The sequence below is a fragment of the Lithobates pipiens genome, unplaced genomic scaffold (assembly GCF_037356315.1).
Source record: "Lithobates pipiens isolate NorthernLeopardFrog02 unplaced genomic scaffold, aLitPip1_a1.2 Scaffold_18, whole genome shotgun sequence".
NCBI lineage: Eukaryota > Metazoa > Chordata > Amphibia > Anura > Ranidae > Lithobates > Lithobates pipiens.
In genome coordinates, this window is record NW_027507758.1 from 484,296,601 (window position 1) to 484,316,360 (window position 19,760).

The following is a 19,760-nucleotide window of genomic DNA, read 5'->3' on the forward strand; positions in this document are numbered from 1 at the left end:
TCCCGGCTACCTCCGTTGTCCGTGGCTGCGCCTCTTGCCATTCCATGACCCGTGAGTATGGGTACTCGTTCTGGATACATTGTTTCTGTTCCCTCCATTTTTTTCTCATTTATTATACAAACCTGACTAACTGTCGGCACACCATTTCTTGTCCCACAGATATTCATCACATTATCAGCTCCTGATGAGTGGCAATATAGCCACGAAACGCGTAGAGCTTCAAATACTACGAATTACATTTAAACATGCAGTTTTACTAAACTCTGGAATGTTTTTACTTAATTCTATTGATTTTTACTGTGTGCAATATGCCTATATACAAGGCCAATGCTTTTGATGTACCAACTGTGGGATTGATGTTTTTGATGTACAATACTTCAATATATTTACTATTTATGATGGATCATGGATCATACAATGTGTATCTTTGTGCCCTATGCTATACATTTAATATATAAGTTAATAAATTTATATTATTGATTTTTGTTGCTCTTCTGTTTTTTGCTTCCAAAATCGCATGCTTTGTCAAAGTCCCAACCTTTTCTTTTTACCGTGCCAATAGGGATGGAGGCTTTTCGGCCTCATTTAAAGTCCCAACATTTTTCTTGTAGTCTATATGACCCAGGGATGGAAGCATGCGATTTTTGGTGCAGCTCTTCAGCCAAACACATATAATTTAATGTGCTAGGCGTTTTTTTCCCTCTTTTTCCCTGCCCCCGTAAAACTGGAATGGGACTTGGGATAGGCCATTGGAGCACTTTGGCATGATACCTTCGCGCCAGACCTAGCTCCCTTTACTGCAACATAGCAGGGTATGGTCATGATCAAATTCTTCTTATGATAAATGCAGGTGCAACATTATATCCTTTTTTTATACTCTGCTTAAATTGGGTCTGCTGTGGTGTGGGGCGCGGGCCCTACGGCTTTGCTTCCGTGGCTGGTGTTTTTCTTCTGATTATGGGAGCTGCGATGCGCACCGGGGCTCCCGCCCCTCCTCCCTGCTGGGGGAGTGGGCGGTTCCCCCGCTGCGCATCGACGTCACGCATCCGGCGTCACGTGGCTGATGTCATCACGTGGGCGCCGTGTATTTATCTGACGCCTTCCTGGGAGGGAGCTGGCGTTTGGCGTCGCTCGCTGGGGGGCTGACTCCCCCGGGGACAGGGTTGTCCCCCCCCTCCCTACCTGGATTGTCAGCGTGACGTTGGCGGCATCGTGTGACCGCGGTGAGGCACTAATTAACCTTTGGCACAAGATCATTGGACACCACTAGTATGGTGACTGTTGTTTCTGACACCCCTAGACACTTAGATGGCAATGAGCATTATGCCCTACACTTCCAGGTATTGCTCTTTAGCACACTTTTTTTGTGGTTTTTGTTTTCAACATTCCCTTGCTGTGTTTTTGTTGTTGACCCAGTTTATACCTATATTTTATTAACTATCCTATTCATCTTCACACGATGGAGTTCACCATTGTTGGAGCATTTCCATTGCTCCTAACATGTTTTCACCATCTTACATTCCCTAAATTTGTGCCGCACTTTTGTTAAGTCCACTCACCTCACATCCCAGTCACTCCAGACACCCCATTCTATCACACTTACACTCACATATTTAAGTATTCATCGTAGGGTGATGATCACTTTTGGTTTATATTTATGGTACACAGCCTCATCGCGATAACGCACGCTCTGTCTGCCTCAGCTCCCGTATCGGTTGACACTCCCGGCTACCTCCGTTGTCCGTGGCTGCGCCTCTTGCCATTCCATGACCCGTGAGTATGGGTACTCGTTCTGGATACATTGTTTCTGTTCCCTCCATTTTTTTCTCATTTATTATACAAACCTGACTAACTGTCGGCACACCATTTCTTGTCCCACAGATATTCATCACATTATCAGCTCCTGATGAGTGGCAATATAGCCACGAAACGCGTAGAGCTTCAAATACTACGAATTACATTTAAACATGCAGTTTTACTAAACTCTGGAATGTTTTTACTTAATTCTATTGATTTTTACTGTGTGCAATATGCCTATATACAAGGCCAATGCTTTTGATGTACCAACTGTGGGATTGATGTTTTTGATGTACAATACTTCAATATATTTACTATTTATGATGGATCATGGATCATACAATGTGTATCTTTGTGCCCTATGCTATACATTTAATATATAAGTTAATAAATTTATATTATTGATTTTTGTTGCTCTTCTGTTTTTTGCTTCCAAAATCGCATGCTTTGTCAAAGTCCCAACCTTTTCTTTTTACCGTGCCAATAGGGATGGAGGCTTTTCGGCCTCATTTAAAGTCCCAACATTTTTCTTGTAGTCTATATGACCCAGGGATGGAAGCATGCGATTTTTGGTGCAGCTCTTCAGCCAAACACATATAATTTAATGTGCTAGGCGTTTTTTTTCCCTCTTTTTCCCTGCCCCCGTAAAACTGGAATGGGACTTGGGATAGGCCATTGGAGCACTTTGGCATGATACCTTCGCGCCAGACCTAGCTCCCTTTACTGCAACATAGCAGGGTATGGTCATGATCAAATTCTTCTTATGATAAATGCAGGTGCAACATTATATCTTTTTTTATACTCTGCTTAAATTGGGTCTGCTGTGGTGTGGGGCGCGGGCCCTACGGCTTTGCTTCCGTGGCTGGTGTTTTTCTTCTGATTATGGGAGCTGCGATGCGCACCGGGGCTCCCGCCCCTCCTCCCTGCTGGGGGAGTGGGCGGTTCCCCCGCTGTGCATCGACGTCACGCATCCGGCGTCACGTGGCTGATGTCATCACGTGGGCGCCGTGTATTTATCTGACGCCTTCCTGGGAGGGAGCTGGCGTTTGGCGTCGCTCGCTGGGGGGCTGACTCCCCCGGGGACAGGGTTGTCCCCCCCCTCCCTACCTGGATTGTCAGCGTGACGTTGGCGGCATCGTGTGACCGCGGTGAGGCACTAATTAACCTTTGGCACAAGATCATTGGACACCACTAGTATGGTGACTGCTGTTTCTGACACCCCTAGACACTTAGATGGCAATGAGCATTATGCCCTACACTTCCAGGTATTGCTCTTTAGCACACGTTTTTTGTGGTTTTTGTTTTCAACATTCCCTTGCTGTGTTTTTGTTGTTGACCCAGTTTATACCTATATTTTATTAACTATCCTATTCATCTTCACACGATGGAGTTCACCATTGTTGGAGCATTTCCATTGCTCCTAACATGTTTTCACCATCTTACATTCCCTAAATTTGTGCCGCACTTTTGTTAAGTCCACTCACCTCACATCCCAGTCACTCCAGACACCCCATTCTATCACACTTACACTCACATATTTAAGTATTCATCGTAGGGTGATGATCACTTTTGGTTTATATTTATGGTACACAGCCTCATCGCGATAACGCACGCTCTGTCTGCCTCAGCTCCCGTATCGGTTGACACTCCCGGCTACCTCCGTTGTCCGTGGCTGCGCCTCTTGCCATTCCATGACCCGTGAGTATGGGTACTCGTTCTGGATACATTGTTTCTGTTCCCTCCATTTTTTTCTCATTTATTATACAAACCTGACTAACTGTCGGCACACCATTTCTTGTCCCACAGATATTCATCACATTATCAGCTCCTGATGAGTGGCAATATAGCCACGAAACGCGTAGAGCTTCAAATACTACGAATTACATTTAAACATGCAGTTTTACTAAACTCTGGAATGTTTTTACTTAATTCTATTGATTTTTACTGTGTGCAATATGCCTATATACAAGGCCAATGCTTTTGATGTACCAACTGTGGGATTGATGTTTTTGATGTACAATACTTCAATATATTTACTATTTATGATGGATCATGGATCATACAATGTGTATCTTTGTGCCCTATGCTATACATTTAATATATAAGTTAATAAATTTATATTATTGATTTTTGTTGCTCTTCTGTTTTTTGCTTCCAAAATCGCATGCTTTGTCAAAGTCCCAACCTTTTCTTTTTACCGTGCCAATAGGGATGGAGGCTTTTCGGCCTCATTTAAAGTCCCAACATTTTTCTTGTAGTCTATATGACCCAGGGATGGAAGCATGCGATTTTTGGTGCAGCTCTTCAGCCAAACACATATAATTTAATGTGCTAGGCGTTTTTTTCCCTCTTTTTCCCTGCCCCCGTAAAACTGGAATGGGACTTGGGATAGGCCATTGGAGCACTTTGGCATGATACCTTCGCGCCAGACCTAGCTCCCTTTACTGCAACATAGCAGGGTATGGTCATGATCAAATTCTTCTTATGATAAATGCAGGTGCAACATTATATCTTTTTTTATACTCTGCTTAAATTGGGTCTGCTGTGGTGTGGGGCGCGGGCCCTACGGCTTTGCTTCCGTGGCTGGTGTTTTTCTTCTGATTATGGGAGCTGCGATGCGCACCGGGGCTCCCGCCCCTCCTCCCTGCTGGGGGAGTGGGCGGTTCCCCTGCTGCGCATCGACGTCACGCATCCGGCGTCACGTGGCTGATGTCATCACGTGGGCGCCGTGTATTTATCTGACGCCTTCCTGGGAGGGAGCTGGCGTTTGGCGTCGCTCGCTGGGGGGCTGACTCCCCCGGGGACAGGGTTGTCCCCCCCCTCCCTACCTGGATTGTCAGCGTGACGTTGGCGGCATCGTGTGACCGCGGTGAGGCACTAATTAACCTTTGGCACAAGATCATTGGACACCACTAGTATGGTGACTGTTGTTTCTGACACCCCTAGACACTTAGATGGCAATGAGCATTATGCCCTACACTTCCAGGTATTGCTCTTTAGCACACTTTTTTTGTGGTTTTTGTTTTCAACATTCCCTTGCTGTGTTTTTGTTGTTGACCCAGTTTATACCTATATTTTATTAACTATCCTATTCATCTTCACACGATGGAGTTCACCATTGTTGGAGCATTTCCATTGCTCCTAACATGTTTTCACCATCTTACATTCCCTAAATTTGTGCCGCACTTTTGCTAAGTCCACTCACCTCACATCCCAGTCACTCCAGACACCCCATTCTATCACACTTACACTCACATATTTAAGTATTCATCGTAGGGTGATGATCACTTTTGGTTTATATTTATGGTACACAGCCTCATCGCGATAACGCACGCTCTGTCTGCCTCAGCTCCCGTATCGGTTGACACTCCCGGCTACCTCCGTTGTCCGTGGCTGCGCCTCTTGCCATTCCATGACCCGTGAGTATGGGTACTCGTTCTGGATACATTGTTTCTGTTCCCTCCATTTTTTTCTCATTTATTATACAAACCTGACTAACTGTCGGCACACCATTTCTTGTCCCACAGATATTCATCACATTATCAGCTCCTGATGAGTGGCAATATAGCCACGAAACGCGTAGAGCTTCAAATACTACGAATTACATTTAAACATGCAGTTTTACTAAACTCTGGAATGTTTTTACTTAATTCTATTGATTTTTACTGTGTGCAATATGCCTATATACAAGGCCAATGCTTTTGATGTACCAACTGTGGGATTGATGTTTTTGATGTACAATACTTCAATATATTTACTATTTATGATGGATCATGGATCATACAATGTGTATCTTTGTGCCCTATGCTATACATTTAATATATAAGTTAATAAATTTATATTATTGATTTTTGTTGCTCTTCTGTTTTTTGCTTCCAAAATCGCATGCTTTGTCAAAGTCCCAACCTTTTCTTTTTACCGTGCCAATAGGGATGGAGGCTTTTCGGCCTCATTTAAAGTCCCAACATTTTTCTTGTAGTCTATATGACCCAGGGATGGAAGCATGCGATTTTTGGTGCAGCTCTTCAGCCAAACACATATAATTTAATGTGCTAGGCGTTTTTTTCCCTCTTTTTCCCTGCCCCCGTAAAACTGGAATGGGACTTGGGATAGGCCATTGGAGCACTTTGGCATGATACCTTCGCGCCAGACCTAGCTCCCTTTACTGCAACATAGCAGGGTATGGTCATGATCAAATTCTTCTTATGATAAATGCAGGTGCAACATTATATCTTTTTTTATACTCTGCTTAAATTGGGTCTGCTGTGGTGTGGGGCGCGGGCCCTACGGCTTTGCTTCCGTGGCTGGTGTTTTTCTTCTGATTATGGGAGCTGCGATGCGCACCGGGGCTCCCGCCCCTCCTCCCTGCTGGGGGAGTGGGCGGTTCCCCCGCTGCGCATCGACGTCACGCATCCGGCGTCACGTGGCTGATGTCATCACGTGGGCGCCGTGTATTTATCTGACGCCTTCCTGGGAGGGAGCTGGCGTTTGGCGTCGCTCGCTGGGGGGCTGACTCCCCCGGGGACAGGGTTGTCCCCCCCCTCCCTACCTGGATTGTCAGCGTGACGTTGGCGGCATCGTGTGACCGCGGTGAGGCACTAATTAACCTTTGGCACAAGATCATTGGACACCACTAGTATGGTGACTGTTGTTTCTGACACCCCTAGACACTTAGATGGCAATGAGCATTATGCCCTACACTTCCAGGTATTGCTCTTTAGCACACTTTTTTTGTGGTTTTTGTTTTCAACATTCCCTTGCTGTGTTTTTGTTGTTGACCCAGTTTATACCTATATTTTATTAACTATCCTATTCATCTTCACACGATGGAGTTCACCATTGTTGGAGCATTTCCATTGCTCCTAACATGTTTTCACCATCTTACATTCCCTAAATTTGTGCCGCACTTTTGTTAAGTCCACTCACCTCACATCCCAGTCACTCCAGACACCCCATTCTATCACACTTACACTCACATATTTAAGTATTCATCGTAGGGTGATGATCACTTTTGGTTTATATTTATGGTACACAGCCTCATCGCGATAACGCACGCTCTGTCTGCCTCAGCTCCCGTATCGGTTGACACTCCCGGCTACCTCCGTTGTCCGTGGCTGCGCCTCTTGCCATTCCATGACCCGTGAGTATGGGTACTCGTTCTGGATACATTGTTTCTGTTCCCTCCATTTTTTTCTCATTTATTATACAAACCTAACTGTCGGCACACCATTTCTTGTCCCACAGATATTCATCACATTATCAGCTCCTGATGAGTGGCAATATAGCCACGAAACGCGTAGAGCTTCAAATACTACGAATTACATTTAAACATGCAGTTTTACTAAACTCTGGAATGTTTTTACTTAATTCTATTGATTTTTACTGTGTGCAATATGCCTATATACAAGGCCAATGCTTTTGATGTACCAACTGTGGGATTGATGTTTTTGATGTACAATACTTCAATATATTTACTATTTATGATGGATCATGGATCATACAATGTGTATCTTTGTGCCCTATGCTATACATTTAATATATAAGTTAATAAATTTATATTATTGATTTTTGTTGCTCTTCTGTTTTTTGCTTCCAAAATCGCATGCTTTGTCAAAGTCCCAACCTTTTCTTTTTACCGTGCCAATAGGGATGGAGGCTTTTCGGCCTCATTTAAAGTCCCAACATTTTTCTTGTAGTCTATATTGCGATTTTTTTTACCAAAAATATGTAGAAGAATACGTATCGGCCTAAACTGAGGAAAAAAAAGTTTTTTTATATATTTTTGGGGGATATTTATTATAACATAAAGTAAAAAATAATGCGCTTTTTTTTAAAATTGTCGCTCTATTTTTGTTTATAGCGTAAAAAATAAAAACCGCAGAGGTAATCAAATACCACCAAAAGAAAGCTATATTTGTGGGAAAAAAAGGACGTCAATTTTGTTTGGGAGCCACGTCGCACGACCGCGCAATTGTCAGTTAAAGCGACGCAGTGCCGAATCGCAAAAAGTGGTCTGGTCTTTGACCAGCAAAATGGTCCGGTCTGTAAGTGGTTAAAGATGGCCCTGATGGCATGGGTTGGGCAATGGATCTCCCAGCTAAGGATGCAGCTAGAATTTTAAAACAACCCTGCTATATTCAAATGCCAAGCTACACAAAATGCAGGGGATACAAACAAAGTGAAAGGGCTGCTTTTCAGAAAATGCTATAACATTTATTCAACACTAACTTGTACTGTTGACAAAGATCAGCAACCAGTTGCACTGCAGCAATTTCCATGTCATCTGGGCGAGAGTCCAAAAATGTTTGATAAAGTGTGGAATCTGTGAGGAATAGGTACATATTAAGTTTATAGTTTTTTTTTTTGTATTATTCTAATATATACTGTGTGTGTGTGTATATATATATATATATATATATATATATATATATATATAAAGTCAGTAAAATTACGACTAATGCCGCGTACACACGAGCGGACTGTATGGCATACTTAGTTCGTCATACAATCCGACGGACAGTCCGTCGTACTTTCCACTGAACGGACTTGACCACACACGGATGCACAAACAGTCCGTCGTAAGCTTGCGCGATGACGTGTACAGCACGTACGACGGGACTAGAAATAGGAAGTCCAAGACACAGCAAAGCACCCTTCCGCCGTGTAAATCCTTTCTGGGCATGCGCCATTCTTAGTCCGTCGAACTAGCATACTGACGACCGTACTGTCCGCTGAAACCAAAGTACGACGGACAGAATTTCGAAAAAACCGAAATACTTAGTACGCCGGACTGCACGGTGAAAAAGTCCGCTGAAGCCCACACACGAGCGGATTGTCCGCTGAAATGTGTTTCGACTGACTAAGTACGCCATACAGTCCGCTCGTGTGTACGCGGCAATAGGGGGTTATTTACAAAAGGCAAATCCACTTTGCACTACAAGTGCACTTGAAAGTGCACTGATAGTACACTTGGAAGTGCATTCACTCTAAATCGAAGGGGTAGATCTGAAATGAGGGGAAGCTCTGCTGATTTTATCATCCAATCATGTTCAAGCTAAAATGCTGTTTTTTATTTTCCTTGCATGTCCCCCTCGGATCTACAGTGACTTTACTTCCATGTGCACTTTCAGTGCAAAGTGGATTTTCCTTTAGTAAATAACCTCCTATGTTTCCAATGTTAAAGGTTCTGGTTGACTGCATAGGTTCCCAAACTATGGGCATGACTGCTGCTATCCTATCCTGCAATGTGTTCAATTACACTTTTGTATAAAGAAATTTTGACAGACCAAGGAACCCAAAGGTAAACATAGAGCTAGCTCTGTTGTTCAGTATAACACTGAAAGGTATACTAAAAAGTGATTGTTAAGGATTGAAAATACTGGGACTTCTTGATACTAAATGTTTTCAAAAAGGAAATTGCCATAGTTCACAGGGTTTTCCCAGTTTGAACTTTTGTATAGTAGTTGTCCCTGGGAACTCCTGGGTTCTGTCTGGGAAATGTGGACGAGAGGCCACTCCTTACAAAAGTGTAATTGCACACATTGCAGGATAGGATAACAGCAGTCATGCCCATAGTTTGGGAACCTATGCAGCAAGCCAATTAGAACCTTTAACATTGGAGACATAGGTGGTTATTTACGAAAGGCAAATCCATTTTGCACTTCAATGGCAAACTACAAGTGCAAAGTGCACTTGAAATTGCACTGAAAATGCACTTGGAAGTGCAGTCACTGTAGATCTGAGGGGGACATGCAAGGAAAATAAAAAACAGCATTTTAGCTTGCACATGATTGGATGATAAAATCAGCAGAGCTTCCCCTCACTTCAGATCTACCCCTCAGATTCACAGTGACTGCACTTCCAAGGGCACTTTCAGTGCAATTTCAAGTGCACTTTGCAGTTGTAGTTTGCACTTGTAGTGCAAAGTGGATTTGTCTTTCTTGAATAACCCCCGTAGTCTTAATTTTAGTGACTTTTTTTGATAGATTAAGCTTCAGAGAAAAAAATAGTGAGGTCTAATACCAGACATACCAGCCTCTGTTCACCTTATAGGACCCTGGAGGCATAATTTTTCAGCAGAAAGCAACCCTTAAAGTGTTTGTTACCCCAACTTTTGATATTCCTGATATGTGTTTGTTGTACCATGTACTTGTATGAGAAAGTATCCTGGTCTCTTTGTATTGCTTCCTTTATGTAAAATTCCTGATGTTCCTGCCAGTCTCTCTGCTTTCCTATTAAAAACTGACGCTCCCCCGCTGCACAACTATTCAGGGGAAGCTCATTGTGCTGCTGCCTCTCCTCCCCCCAGCTCTTATGCAGCTGAGAACAGAGGGAATGTGATCACTTATAAAAAAGAGAAAAAGGAATTTATAATATTTTTTTATATCTATACACAAATGTTTTGCCTTTCATTTCTCTTTGAAACTTAATGGGTTATTTTGCAAGGTGATACAATCACTTTAAGTTTCACCAGCAAAAGGAATACTAGAGGTTAGGATGTCAGAGACCCTGTCTGCTACTCAGATTCAGTAGGTGATGGAGTTCTAGCAGACAGAGCGAGGGGTATTTTCAGAATTACCTGGACAAACTAGCATATGTTACCATGACATGTCAAAGTAAAGATAAGACCCTATTAGATCTGAAAATTAAGAGAAAAGTCATTTCAGAAGAGGTACATAAAATGCTAAAACTTGGGATCATCGAGGAATCTAACATTAAACGGTCAAGTCCAACAGTGCTCATCCTTAAGCCAGATGGCAATCTGAGGTTCTGAAATGAGATCAGGAAATAAAATGAAATATTAAATTTAATACTAAGTCCATGCTCCAGGTGGATGAGTTGATAGAAGGTTGGGTGGCAACAGGTACATTACTACTCTCTATCTTATTAAACAGCATTTGCAGTTTCCCTTAACAGATAAGGCAAATGAAAAGACAGTTTTTGTGACACCGGATGGGCTGTTTTAGTATGTGGGCCTCCCCTTTGGCTTACATGGTGCCCTTGGCCTCATTCCAAGAATGATGGAGCACATTCTTACTGTAAGCCTCCCAAAGCATATGCTTCAGCATATCTGGATGATGATGCCATTTTCAGTCTTGACTGGGGTTCCCACATACAGAAGTTTCAGGCAGTTTTAGATTCTCCTTGTAAGGCAGGAACATTAGCAAATCCAAAAAAATACACAACAGGCCTGGAAGAAGCCCATACTATAGTATCTATACTACAGTATTGAAGTATTTGTACTGCAACATTACATGGGATAGGGTGGGGGTTGAGGATTACAAAACCTCCAATAGACAAAATGTAAGCAATCAAAAGTTGGCTTTAGCTTTTCTAGTGATTGTGGGATACTACTGGAAGTTTGTGGCTAACTTTGCTACTGTAGTATCTTCACTTAAGCTGGCCTTAGAAGGATTGAAATTTGGCCAGTGCAACAGGGATCCATGATTCATGTATGGCCAGCTTTACTCGCTTCACCAAAAAGTGAGTCCACCATGGTGAAAAAATTACAGGGTGGTTAATAAGAGTGCATTCAAAGGCTGGTGATTAATTGCAAATATTCTGAATGGTCTAGAGATGCAAGAGGTGTGCAATGGCTCTTTTTCGCTCTTTTTCGAGACCAGTTTTGATTAATTTGGTAATAAAACGATATAGAGGTTGGAAAAAATAGTTCAAATTCAGGTGTTTGCGGACAGGGCAGCCATCAGAAATTGTTGAGCCCCGTACACAGCTTTAAGCCAGGGCCCCCCTGGGCCTGACCACCAACATTCCCCAGGACCCGCCCACTGGCCGCCCCACTGAATCCACCCACTAGCCATCTCACCATGTTCTTCAGCTCCTCAGCCCCTCCACACACCTGTAAGCTCTCAGCCCCCCTCACACCTGTAAGCGGTCAGCCCCCCTCACACCTGTGCTCTCTCAGCCCCCTCACACCTGTATGCTCTTAGCCCCCTCACACCTGTATGCTCTCAGCCCCCCTCACACCTGTACACTTGCAGCCCCCCCACACCTGTACGCTCTCAGCCCCCTCACACCTGTATGCTAGCAGCCCCCCTCACACCTGTACGCTCGCAGCCCCCCTCACACCTGTATGCTCGCAAACCCCCCAAGACCTGTATGTTTGCAGCCCCCCTCACAAGGTACGCTCTCAGCCCCCTCACACCTGTACACATTTGCAGCCCCGCCACACCTGTATGCTCTCAACCACCCTCACACCTGTATGCTCACAGCCCCCCACACCTGTACACTCGCAGCCCCCCCATGTATATATATCAAACACACACATACACACACACGTGTGTTTCTTAGAGATCACAATATACAAGGATATTGAAAATGGTATGACATAAATAAATAGACACACACACACTCAGGCTGAACTGAATGGACCGGTGTCTTTATTCAACCTTTCAAACTATGAAACTATGAAATGAAATGAGGAGTGGATAGAGCTTTTCAAGATCTGAAGGTAGTATTGTGTATCTCAAGGTAGTATTGTTCAGCAGGAACCGGACAAGATTCAAACCGTATGGGAAAGGTGAATGTATCAAGTTGATCGATCAATCAACTTGGGTACAACTAGCATGCTGGTAGATCATAAGCTCAATAATAGCATGCAATGCCAAACTGCAGTTTCCAAAGTGAGTTTTGGAGAGGTATGGACTCCAGAGAGATATCTTAATGCCCCTGTACAAATCATTAGTAAGACCTCACCTGGAATATTTTTTTTGGGCACCAGTTTTCAAAAAGGATATCGGGGGACTGGAGAAAGTGCACAAAAGGGCAACCAAACTGATAGGAGGCATGGAGGAGCTCAGCTATGAGTAAAGATTAGAGGAACTGTATTTATTCCCTCTTGAGAAGAGGAGATTAAAGGTGGATATGATCAACATGTACAAATACATAAGTGATCCATATAGTGAACTTAGTGTTGAGTTATTCACTTTAAGGTCATCACAGAGGACAAGGGGGCACTCTTTATGTCTAGAGGGAAAAAAAATGTAATCTCCAAATACGGAAAGGTTTCTTCACAGTAAGAGCTGTGAGAATGTGGAATAGACTCCCTGCAGAGGTGGTTCTGGCCAGCTCAGTAGATTGCTTTAAAAAAGGCCTGGATTCTTTCCTAAATGTACATAATATAACTGGGTACTGACAATTATAGGTAAAGGTCATCCAGGGTAAATGCAATTGCCTCTCGGGGGATCATGAAGAATTTGTTTCCCCCGCTGTAGCAAATTGGAGTATGCTTTGCTGTTTTTTTTGCCTTCCACTTGATCAACTGTGGGTGACGGATTGTGTATATGGGATTGTATTTTTTATTTTTTGGTTGAACTAGATGGACCTGTGTATTTTCTCAACCTGACAAACTATGATTCTTTCTGCGATTATTGCTAGATCCTGCCATAGCCGCTAGCATAATCACTGCCTTCTCCCGGCAGGGACGGCTTCCCCCATCCTCCCGTGCCCCCCCTGTTGGGAGAAGACAATGGCCTGCAGGAGGGATTCCCACATTAAAACTGTCTGTGTTGATGGAGGAATCAAGCAAATTTATTTTCTGCTACTTGTAGTTGTAGGAAAGTTTGTTTCTTGTATGGCTGGCCTAAAGGACCAGTGTTAACCACCCATAGCTTTAGTCAAGAATTTATGTTAGCTTGGGAGCAGTCTTGTTCCAGGAAATTACTGGGTGAAAACAAACTGTTGTGGAGAGGAACTATTCAATAATGGAAAGGCAGTGTCTGGCCAGAAAGTGAGCACTAGGGTTATTAAGGTATAACTTTTTGGGCAGACAATTCTGACTGACTACAGACCATTATCCACTAGAGTAGAGACCAACAAGGGAATGCTGATGAACTTGGATGATCTGTATGTGTCACCTAGGACTTTCATATACACATCAGAGGGGCTCCATGGTTTAGGCCTGATGTGAAGAAACTATTTGATGATTTGTAGAGTTTTGGGTGGGATAAAGCACCAATTTCTAGGTCCATAATCTACCTAGTGGATAAACCCTTATTATTAATCCCAGCTGTTCGCAGGCTTTTATACAGTATCTCACCTTGTGTACTTTGTACACCCCTCACATTTTGTAAATATGTTATTATATCTTTTAATGTGACAACACTGAAGAAATTACACTTTGCTACAATGTAAAGTAGTGAGCGTACAGCTTGTATAACAGTGTCAAAAATAACTCAACACACAGCCATTAAATGCAGGCTTTCTTGTGCATCATCTTTAGAAGAGGCTTCCTTCTGGGTTGAATGGTGCTCATATCAACCACTAGTGTGGTCACTGATACATACTTATCAGCCCTACAGCAAACTGACACACCAAGGGCCACAAAGAATATGGGCTGGACCAAGAAAATTTATGACAAGGGGTTGTACTAGCCTACTGGCAACCACCTATGATAATGTCACACTTTATGCTTTAAATTAATGATGGGGGCATGCCAAATGTAAAGCTTCTGTAAAGCTGGTTATATAAATTGCCCTTCCGATTAAACTTCTAGAGTGTGTAGGAAACAAAGAGGCTTCTCAATCATATTTTCCATCCTGGCAAAAATATATCTAATATATAACAAGTGAGCTGGAGAGTCGATTGTTAGCAAATTAGATCTATTAAACCCAACACCTAACATATAACATTATTATTATTATTAACACTATTATTATTATTATTCAGGATTTATATAGCGCCAATAGCTTACGCAGCGCTTTACAACATGGTGGCAAGACAGTACATTTACAATACAAATCAATACAGGAGGAATCAGAGGGCACTGCTTATTAGAGCTTAGAATCTAGAAGGGAGGGTCAAGTGGAACAAAAGGTAATAACTGTGGGGTGATGGGGTGATGGAGAAAATGAAAATATAGTTGTTAGGTGTGTGTAGGATAGGCTTCCGTGAAAATAAGTGTTTTGAGGGATCATCTAAAAGCTAATAGAGTAGGAGATAACCAAACAGATTGGGGTAAGGCATTCCATAGGATTGGAGAGGCTCTGGAGAAGTCCTGGAGGTGAGCATGGGAGGAGGTGACGAGGGAGCTAGAGAGTAGGAGGTCTCGAGAGAAATTAAGAGAACAAATAGATGTAGCTGGGGGCTTTGTAAGAAGTTGTAGTATTTTGAATTTATTTTGTTTGGTGAGTAGAAGCCAGTGAAGGGATTGACAGAGAGGAGTAGCAGACACAGAGTGATTGATAAGGTGGATGAGTCTGGCAGCAGCATTCATGATGGACTGAAGGGGGGATAACCTATGTAGGGGTAAGCCAATGAAAAGGGAGTTACAGTAGTTGGGGCAAGATAAGGGTTAGAAAAGGGTGTATTTTGGAGATGTTGCAGAGGTTGAGGCAGGCAAATTTGGACAGTGATTGGACGTGGGGCTTATAGATGAGTTCAGAGTCCAGATCTACTCCTAGGACCTTGGCAAGTGGGGATGGGCTTATAGTTGTGCCATCAATTTTGACAGAGAGATCAGGGAAAGGGGCACATGGGGGAGGAAAAATGATAAGTTCGGTTTTGGATAGATTGAGTTTGAGGAAGTGTTGCTACATCCAGACTGATATACCTGTTAGTAAATTAGATACGTAAGGCGACGGAGGAAGTGAGCTGAGGGGTGGAGAAATAGATTTGGGTATCGCCAGCGTTGAGGTGGTATTGGAAGCCATTTGAGGCTATCAGCTGACCAAGGGAGGAAGTGTAGATTGAAAAAAGCAAAGGTTCAAAAACAGAAACTTGCGGGACCCCATCGGAGAAAGGAAGAGGAGAGGAGGAAGTAGATTTGTAAGTAACGCTAAAGGTGAGATTGGATAAGTAGGAAGAAAACCAGTGAAGAGTATAGTCACAGAGACCAAGGGCATGGAGTTTTTTTTTTGAGGAGGTGGTGGTCAACCATATCAAAAGCAGCAGAGAGGTCCAAGAGTAGGAGTACAGAGTAGTGTCCATTGGTTTTGGCCATTAGTAGATCGTTTGATAGTTTTAGGAGAGCAGTTTCTATGAAGTGTTGTGGGCGAAATCCAGACTGAAGGGGGTTAAGAAGGCTATTATCAGCAAGATGGTCACTCAGTCTGTTGTAGACCAGACTTTCAAGGAGTTTGGATAAAAAGGGGAGCAAGGAGATGAGACGTATGTTGTTAAGAATGGATGGATCCAGTGAGGGCTTTTTAAGTATGGCTGACAAGTGCATGTTTTAGGGAGTTGGGGAAGATGCCAGAAGAGAGGGAGAGATTGAAGAGGCAGATTAGAGAGTGTAGAATAGAGTCAGAGGGTGAACGTAGCATTTGCGAGGGAATGGTATCCAGAGGGCAGGTGGTAAGATGGACCTTAGCAAGTAGTTTAGCAACCTTGTCTTATGTGGTGGGGTTGAAAGAGGGAAGTAATGATTGTACCCGTGGGCATGATGTGTAAAGAGTGGAGGGTATCTGAACAGTAGAGATCTCCTTGCTAATTAACATGACACCTATTGCTTTTCAAGTTAAAGCAGAACTAAACTCTTTCCATTAGCTATATTAATCCTTATGCTACCTTAGTTAATAGATATAAAAGTATATTATATTTACTTGTTTTTAACTCTTTTTTTTTTTACGCTTCTTCAGTTGCTTCCTGGTTTCTGGCCTAGGCCAAAATGATATCACAACCCAGGAGCCTTCATGGGCATTATTTTTTTCTTTCATCTGGAGGAGGGGCTTTGTCAGCTTTGCACATGCTCCTGCATGCTTCAGCTAAGGGCAGATGGATTCTAGGAAATAAATGCTACATGAATCCTCTGCCCTTACTCAAGATGGTCATGGCTAGAAATGTTAGGCAGGTGTTTAAAAAAAAAAAATCCTCAACATAATAAAGCAAATAAAGCATGGAGACATGGGTGGATGGGTAGGTTTGCTTTTATGTGCTCAGATACAGGTAAGTTCCGCTTTAAAACTGTCGGATAGTGCTGTAAAATAAAATTGGGGCTCCACACCTCTCCAGTTTACAAAAGGTTTTGGATTTAGTGCTTATTTACTCTACTGTCTGCTGGTCTTCCTTCCTGCCAGTTCTGGTTGTGTCAACCTGTACCCTGAAGTCATTCATATTGCCAGTCTCCAACAGGCGTTGTCAACACCTGTCTTATTGACATGATGAAGTAGAATGCAAGACCAGTGGCCTCGTTCCAACCTGATTATGTGACCAGTGATCATGTGTTGTATGTGATGACGTTAATGCCTGGCCTCATTCCAGCACTGTGGAGTGGAAGAACATACCGCCAACCAACTGTCATGGGAAAGTATTACTTTGTGTTGAATCATCCCCTAGAAAAATTAGCACTATATTTTGCATTGGCTAAAGGGAATCAGTTTATTTCTCTAATTTTATTTAGCACAGCCCAAAGTTTGACTTTAAACTTTGTAACACATATCAGTAAAATTTAATTGAAGCCCTTGTCTATGTATTATAATTGCACGAACATTAACTTACCTCCAATCTCTGGGGCATGTTTTGCCATTTCAAGTTCTGCATGAAACTAATAAAGAAAAAAAACATGACTTCTTATATATTTAACACTTTTATGAATACGTACCTCCGTAAGGGCCGCTAATTTATCTTAGGTTCCTCTCTCTCTCTCTCTCTCTCTCTCTCTGTCTCTCTCCCCCTCTCTCTCTCTCTCCCTCTCCCTCTCTCTCTCTCTCTCTCTCTCTCTCTCTCTCTCTCCCTCTCTCTCTCTCTCTCTCTCTCTCTCTCTAGTGCAGCGGAAGCCAGGCACACAGCAGCATTAACTCCCCTAGCTCAATACATAGTCTAGGAGTTTCCTTTTTTGTATATATTGTTGAGTAACGTGGATAGGGTAAGGAGCTATGGGACACTCTAGAATGCTTAACAGTATTAACAGGACACATTTATCTCTACAACTACTTCTTAGAACAGTCCCCTCAATCAGTTCTTAGGGAACAGACAGCACTGGGACACCACAGACCATGCTTCAGACGAGGCAAGCCTTAGAAAAAATGCACCAAGGGGTTAACAGCAGTGTAGTCACCCAGGCCCTGCTCTCAGGTCAGTACTCACAAGTTGTCCTGACAGCCTAGCATCTAACCAGGAGGGTGCCATACATTTAATGCATGTACTAGTCTTTTGGCATTGACACTGGCAGTTTCTTTCTTCTTAACCTTTTCTAGCATACTCTTTAGCATATTACCAAAAGGAACAGGTTGCTTTGCTTTCCTGCTTGTAAAAGGAATGAAATCATGTAAGAAACTATTGTTGGCACTAACCAGTAGAACACTGTTGGTTCCTTGTAATTCAGACATTGCTGTGTGTAGATCCATCACACTGACATGAGGAAACTCTGGTACTCCACTGTTGATAAGGAAACATTTGAATCCAGCAACACCTGCTTGTAGCATAGGTATCAGTTCCACCTGTCATAGCAAGTAATATTAGTGGTGAGTACATTACATTTTTATGTAAAATCATTTGACAAATGTCCTCTAATCCTTTATAGTCGATTCCCAGCTACTTATGGCCTCCTTCACTAATATATTTTCCAAGCCAATTGACTTCAGCTGGCTTAACACAAGTAAAATAGTACTACTATGTAGATTTTTTTCACATGTAAAACCTACTTTTAACTAAAGGATTAATTTATTATCATCAGCATCATCATTTTCAGCCTAAGCTGTAGGAAATATGGGAGAAGCAGGTCAGTTCAAACTTCCATTTTCATGGGCTCTTGCTCTTCCTTGGTGGCTCCATGGGGTTCCCAGGGCAACTGGGGAATAGAATCCAGCATGTACCTAGGGGACTATTTCATGAAACATCTTTACAAGATGCCCAAATTATCATAACCAGGTAAATTAAGAAGCAGTGGCTCTAACCTGAGGTGCTCCTGGACCATCATGCTCTTGGCCTTCTCATGCAACCTTGTCCTTTTAGTCATTATTCAAAGCTCATGAGTTGAAGATAGGGATGATGGGAGGTTGTAAACCAAACCTTGTGCCCCATCAAAAATCTGAGCTAATACTCCCCCTCCAAATCACTTGCAAGGAGCATCTTTTGATACCTACACTCTTTCCTAAAAAAAATTATTTCCCATGCAACTCGAGGGAACAGCAGGAAAAGTAGGAAAAAGACCACATTGTGTGATGAGATTCTGTTCAATAGCTCATTATACGTCTGGAAAATGGCCAAGTATATGAAGGTGATATATTTCCGCTTTATAGACAAACTTCAGAATGTAACACGCCATGTTTCCACAGTCATTGTCTAGAATTCAGGTCCATCTGAAACTGTCCTACACATGCTGACTACTCATAGGGTATGGCTCCAATCTTTAAACTCCATTCTGCATGGTCCTCCAAGCTCTGCTGCCCCAGACTCCTAGTAAACAGAAGCACTCTAGCCAGCGGACTGATCTTTTGCCTGATGGCTAATGCATAGTCCCACACAACATCACTCACAAGATCCTGCAGTGGTACCAGTGTGTTACCTCCTCTTGTCTGTTTCACCAAAGGAAAGTAAACATCGATACTAATGATGTTCATTGAACTGGTTACTGTCCATAAATGTAAGAGAGTACTTCTTCTCTTAGGCCTACGGTATTTCACTTGGGCTTTTCGATCAGGCCTACTTGTTAGTTGTTCAGGCAGACCTGATCGGAAGTCTCATTCAAGTTTAGCACCCTCTACCTAAAGGTAGGTGCTAGAATATAAATTTTTACAGCTCAGGATATGTGCAGGTAAATTTAGGCAGGCTTATGCTGTGTGCTGGGCCTGTCTGTTTTGATTCTGGGACTGGGAGTGTCTAGTGTAGTGGTGGGTGTGGTCACCTGTGCTCTGATTTAGAGATGTCTCCCCTGATTCCAGAACGAGCGTTCTGGAATAGGGGTTGGACCTGAAATCTGAGTGTCAGGCAGCTCATGTGAGGAGCCCTGACCAATTATCTCTTGGTGTTGGCAGAGGGCAGGCCTCACATATGAACTGGGGTTACAA

At 42.9% G+C, this 19,760-nt stretch overlaps 1 protein-coding gene across 1 annotated transcript in view; it reads right to left on the bottom strand.

The window, feature by feature from the left end:
- The window catches only part of LOC143988703 (allantoinase, mitochondrial-like), a 78,386-nt gene that overhangs the window by 35,776 nt on the left and 22,850 nt on the right, over positions 1-19,760 (bottom strand). The window contains exons 5-7 of the mRNA XM_077488464.1: positions 18,045-18,191; positions 17,251-17,296; positions 8,026-8,119 (exon numbers count right to left, since the gene is read on the bottom strand). Of these exons, the coding sequence (XP_077344590.1) occupies positions 8,026-8,119; positions 17,251-17,296; positions 18,045-18,191 (287 nt within the window). The remainder of the gene's footprint in view (positions 1-8,025; positions 8,120-17,250; positions 17,297-18,044; positions 18,192-19,760) is intronic.